The sequence below is a fragment of the Vanellus vanellus genome, assembly GCF_965231255.1.
Source record: "Vanellus vanellus genome assembly, chromosome: 5".
NCBI lineage: Eukaryota > Metazoa > Chordata > Aves > Charadriiformes > Charadriidae > Vanellus > Vanellus vanellus.
The window spans coordinates 69,024,127-69,030,126 of NC_138910.1; the positions used below are offsets into that span (position 1 = coordinate 69,024,127).

Below are 6,000 nucleotides of genomic sequence, written 5' to 3' on the forward strand. Positions count from 1 at the left end.
AGAACAACCTATTGCGTCTCAGAGATTAAGGGGCTATAGCACTATTTGCAGAATGACTCTTTCTCAAACACTTCATTAACTACACCTATTCTCTGATCTGCATTAATTTAAAGGAATCACAAAGATTTCTTTGCATATGATAATTTGCATTACCATAAATTAAGAAATCATTGTGATCACCTAAATTATCATGTTGATCTCAATGCTCTCTTAATGTATTTAAACATGGTTCTAATAAATGATACATTTTGTCTGCAAGATTGATTTTGATTATTCTTTTTATGAGAAACAGAATCCTTGGTGGCTTGAAATATCATTCAATTACATACGTGACAAATTCATATTTTATTCGCAGTTCCAACTGTTGAGTCAATACTGGGTAAAAAGCTTTTTAACTATCCAGAGACATGTTCTCACATTCATTTCAGAATAGTAATATAATGGTTAAATATTTATTTCTTGCAAGTTCCGGAATAGTGCTAGGTTTCCTACTTTCATTAACAGTCTCTTATTTGTATGCAGTAATTGCTTTAAAAATATTAGCATTGTAATTTCTTGCTAGCGCTATGATAAATCAACAGAAATTCTTATCCCCATGCCTCCCCATGAAAAAGCATAATTCTGCTTCCCTCGACACCAGGGACAAAGCCTCTTTAATTTCGGGATTACACTCAAAGAATTCATGAAAGACGTTAGTTTGACAGTCTGGGACTCTTGTCCTTACTAATTGCAGAACAGATGCAATAGCTAAGCGGTGCTACACTCTGCCAACGTGCCTCTGTAGGAAGCAACAGCTCCTCAAACTAGAAGGGTAGCTGCTACTTCTGCACTTTGTTTTGGTCCTTGACCTCTCAATAGCAACTATCAGCAAACCATGCTTTCTGTTCCAAATTTGAGAGGTTTTAGGATATAAACATCTGGCTATTAGGATCAAAAAAGACACCATTCATTCATTTCAAATGTCCTTCAACAATGACTGTCAACTGTTGCTGGGCTGGGATGTGCAGAGGCGAAATGCCAAGAACGGATCTCTGAGTCCAGTGCATTTCTGAATTTTCTTGTTTTAAGAGTTCAGTGCAACAAAAAGTTTGCACTGCTAAACTACAAAAGGCTGTTAAAGCTAAGAAGGTGGATTCTGATCTGTGCTGCTTGATTCAGGGAAAACAAGCACTAAGAAACAAAATGTCACAAATCTGACCCACTGACAAGAGACTTCTGCAAAAAGGTTCTTCAACCCAGTAAAAAGAATATCACATATTTCAGCTGTATTTGTAGAGACTGCCTGCTTATCTTGACAGGATGGATGAGGAACTACGATTCTTACTGAATATAAAACAAAAGGAGGAAAATAATTGGTAATTACAATATTGCAAGCTACATTTTAAAATCATCGATACTTTACTAAGTACCTTGATTTTCTGGCAAATAGTTTCCATGCGTGATCACCCAGCACTACTAAATAAGCCGTATTGCTAGTAGTGATAGACATTTGTAATACGTGATATTTCACAATGCGGACATTTGTTAAATTTTACCCCTGAAGAGAAATGTCAATGCTACCACATAACAGAGCTTCTGTACGTGCCAATACTTAAATTGTATTATGGATTAATAATAACTTTAGTACTTATCATATAGCTTTTACATACATGTGCATACTTGCTCTCATTAAATGCATCAAAACGGGTACACCACCACAAACATGAAACTAGGTTTTCATACTAAAGCGAACTATGAGACCCAGAAACAAAGTCTCTCCAAAGTTAAGAACGTGTTTCAGCTCCTAGATCTGAATGATCTAGACATTTAGTCTGCTGTTAACTCTCCATTCATGCACAAACACATACCATGGATGAATTTTGTTTAATGGTCATCCAGCTTCAAGTCATTCAACCTGACAGATAATCCCAAGATTCTATATGGAAAATTAAGGAGGCTGTATTGTGAAAAATCTACCATTCATTGTCATTTCACACTGTCACCTCTGTACCATCAAAATAACATGAATCATTGCTGAAGTCGTTCTCCCCTTACCTTTCCAAGCCTGTTGTCCTCATACAACAGGTACTTTTCATCTCCTTCCAGACGTCCCCGTCTCTTCAAATATCATGTCCTTCTCACAGCTACAGAATTTTATCTTGCTCTCTTCTTGCAGGTCTCCTAACATTCCTTAAACCTCCCTGATTCCTTCATTTTCTCTCACTTTGGGCTGGACTTTTACGCTGCTTGCTATTCAAACTGTCTTCTCTGCAGTCTCCAGTGTCTCACCCCAAACCAACATTGTCTGAAAATTCTTCACCATTTCTCAGGTCTTGCAATCTCTCTCCCTATCATCATCATCCCCAATTCTGCATCCTTCTTTTTCCAAACCATTAATGTCAGTGATCTTGTGCATTCTCCATTTTTTATTCTGCAGGAAACGTATGTATTCTGAGATTGTAAATCCATGGGTCGGTTAAAATACTAAAACAAATACAAATCTGAGCCCTTCTCTCCCCCATCATCTCCTTGTGGTAATACAGTGTCCTCGCTGCTCTGTACACCACAGTGGCACATCTCTCTGCATGATCTCGTGTGCATTAAAATAAGACAAAGCAAGCTGGGAATGCAGCAGGGACTACACAGTTGTCTTTTTGACCCCCAGAAGTTACATGGAAAAGTTATTAAAGCTTCAGCAGATTACTACTGTGAGGCATGAGCTATGTGAAATGAAATTCAGAAATGGAGTATCTGTGGGGTTTGGGCCATATTACAATATATTAAAAAGCCAGAGGATCAGCTTTCTCCAAAACATGGGGAAACATTAAAATTACCCTGGAAAAAACAGAATAGTGATTTAAAGTACATTCTATTAATGAGGGGTGCTTGGGAGTCAGGAGAAATCAGTGTATGGGGTTACCAGTGTCAGAAGGCTATTCACATATACACCCTAAAAACCTGTAGATACTTTTTCAATTATTACTGCTTACAAAAATCATGTGCGTATATACCTGCACCTTATCATTATCGTCATGTTTAAGAAGAAAAAAAGAATTACAACAGCTCACACAGTAGGGAGTCCCATGGCCAAATTTTTGCTTTTTCTATACAGACATTACATTTGAGAATTTCCAGAACCATGTAAGAAAGCAAATAAAGCTTACAAGCAACCATCATGAGCTGCTTTTCTGTGTTAAGAGCCCGACAGATAACTCTTGCATAGAAAGTGAAGCCAGAAGGAACAATAAAAATCTCTGTATATCAAAGTCACTAATCTTCACACAGTACTTCTAAACTGAGCTCAGTAACTTGTTTGACAACATATCTTTCAGAAGCACATCAGTCTGGATGTGAAAACATGAGAAAGTTAAGAATCCTCACTTCCCTTGCTTATTTTTTAAAGTAAATTTTTACTGTAAGAAGCGTGTGTACTAAACATTATCCGGGGCTTTGGCAGAGAGGGGTCCTTGGAGTTTCCAGGTAAATGCAACAAACTGAACACTGCACAAGAAGTAGAGGAATCTGCCTTCTGAGAAAATTACTGAAGCTCGAGTATCTCTTCAGCATGGATGTGTCACCTTGCTCACTTTATGTCATTATGTCTGTCCTGTGAGATATCAAAGCTTAGTCTGCCTATCTCTGGTAAACGGGTATTACAGTCTGACAATCCAGCCTGGTAATTCCTGTGTCAAGGGGAGGGACATCATTTTGTTCACCATTAAAGAGGTGCCCTCAATTTCTAGAATGAAGGCTGTGGTTGACAACTTCTGCTTCCCAGGAGGAGGATGAAAAGGTCATTTGTGCAGAAGATACTCCTCTCTTCAGTTTCCCAAGACGAAATGAGCTAAGAATAAACACCTTCCTATTGACTTTCCCTTCCAGCAACTGAACTTCCTTCTTTAACCCTTCCTAATACTGTCATAAACATTTGTAGTGTACCTCTAGCATCCAACATCAGAAAGAAAACACTTCACCCTCCATCTTCTTACTGGGCAAGGGAAGAGAAACCCAACACTCCACAAAGACCTAATCACAGGCCGGACACGGGGTCCCGTCAATCCATGCACCCAGGGCCAGGCACTTACGGCAGCGAAGCCAACACGGACATCGAGGCTCCGGGTCACCCCATCCCGCCGGGCGCGGACCCGCCGCCCCACGGTGGGCAGGAAGCAGAGAGCTCCGCAGGTACGGGGTCGGTGCCCCCTTGGGAGGACGGGGCAGCGCGGAGTCCCCGGCTGCCCCGAGGGCCGGGTGAGAGGGGCGGCCCCGCGGCCGGAGGCTCACCTTGTGCTCCAGGACGCTGATGTAGCCCTCCAGGAGGCCGGCCCCGACGGGGAGCGCCGGGCGGTGCTGGCCGCGTCCCGGCGGGCGGCTGGGCACCGCCGCCACCTGCTGCTGCCGCCGCCGCGGCTCCGGGTGGCCCCCGCCGCCGCCGCCGCCGCCGATGCCGCCGTACATGAGCAACAAGCTGGTGCACATGGTGGTGAGCGCCAAGCAGACGGCCAGCCCGTGGCGCTGCGGGGGGCAGAGAGAGAGGCGGCTCAGCGCTGCGGGGCAGCGGGGTCCCCCCGCCGCGGGGCGCACCGCTCCCCGCCGGCTCACTCGCGGCGCCCGCCAAGTTTCACGTCGCCAGAGACCCGGCAAAAGTGCGAGGACAGAACTGGGGAACCCCCTCCTTCCTCCTCCTGGCCCCTCGCCGCCCCGCTCCCCTGCCTGCCTCCCTCCCTCCCCCGCTCCCGCTCCCCCAGCTCTGCTCCTTTGCCTCTTCTCCCCTCTGCGTACCCGGTTCCCCCGCGCCTCTCATTCCCATGCAGCCGTCCCCCTTTGGGCATCTCATTCGTGCATTTTAACGAGTGTTGGGGATTGTAGCGCTCACCCCCCTCCCCGCGCGGCTACCTCCAGCCTCGTCCTTTAAGCAGATCGGCTTTCTATACGCTCCTTAAAACGCACACACACGCAAATCCCCCAAACCACGAGCAACACGAATAAAAGAAAGCAGGCGGAAAGTTCTTCGCCGTGGCCGCCGGGGTTTTGTTCGCCTCCGCGCGATCCCGAAGAGCGGCGGGGATGCAGCCCGGGGAAGGCTGGAGCGTGTGCTGGGTGCCCGGGGCAGCCCCGCTCCGCTCCGCTCCGCGCCGCGCCGCGCCGCTCCTCTCCTCCCCGCCGCCGGAGCCGGGATGAGCAGTGCCAACAATGCACTTACCATCAGGGTCTTCATTTTGTGCGCCTCCCGGCCGCCAGTCCTCCCGCTCCCCGCTAGGCTCGGCATGGCGGGGAAGCCGCAGACATGGCTCGGCCAGGGAAGCGCCGCCGTGGCGGGGATTAGGGGGGAATTACACCCGGCCGGACCCTCGGAGCCTGCCAGAGCCGGGTCCTCGGCTGCCCCGCCTGCCTCCGCCTCCGCCTCCGCCCCCTCCTGCCGGCGCAGCGGCGGCTTCAGGGCAGGTGGAAGTTAACTTCTGCCTCCCCTTCGGTCGCGCTGCTCCGGCGGCGCGGGGGGGCGGCGAGCGGCGGGGATCGCCGCGGCGGGCACCGCGCCCCCGGCGGGCACCGCGCCCCCGGCAGGCACCGGGCGGGCGGCGCCTCCCCGGCCCGCGGCGGGCGCCGGGCGAGCGGGCGGGGGCTGCCTCCCTCGGCCCAGCCTTCTGTCCTGCCTGTAGCACCGGGGCACAACGCTCACATTACATTATTTTTGTTTTTCTCTAGCGGAAAATTCGTCATTCTCCCACCGCTCGCTGGGTTTCCTGAAGCCGGCAGCGTTCAGGCGATACTTTACATTCACGTTAGTGAAAAAATAGACACCCTCAACTCCTTGTGCGGCGCTAACACCACCCTCTTTCTCCCAAGCCCTAAAAACCAGTTTCAAAACCTTTTGACAGAAGCTTTCTTCATTTTTTAAAGTAAATCTCACAGACTTGCTCCCTATGTCATCTTTCGAGTTTCTGAAGACGAACATTTTCCCTCTCTCCTTTCATAAGCAGCCTTCTAAAGTTTTTATTATTATTATTATTATTTCTCTTT

General features: G+C 47.9%; 1 protein-coding gene across 1 annotated transcript in view; it reads right to left on the minus strand.

Moving 5' to 3' along the window:
* Positions 1-5,248, minus strand: part of ST6GALNAC5 (ST6 N-acetylgalactosaminide alpha-2,6-sialyltransferase 5) — a gene marked incomplete at both ends in the record, with an annotated part of 75,711 nt that extends 70,463 nt beyond the window's left edge. The window contains 2 exons of the mRNA XM_082484483.1: positions 4,264-4,494; positions 5,183-5,248. Coding sequence (XP_082340609.1) covers positions 4,264-4,494; positions 5,183-5,248 — 297 coding nt within the window. The remainder of the gene's footprint in view (positions 1-4,263; positions 4,495-5,182) is intronic.
* Between the last annotated feature and the right edge of the window lie 752 nt (positions 5,249-6,000).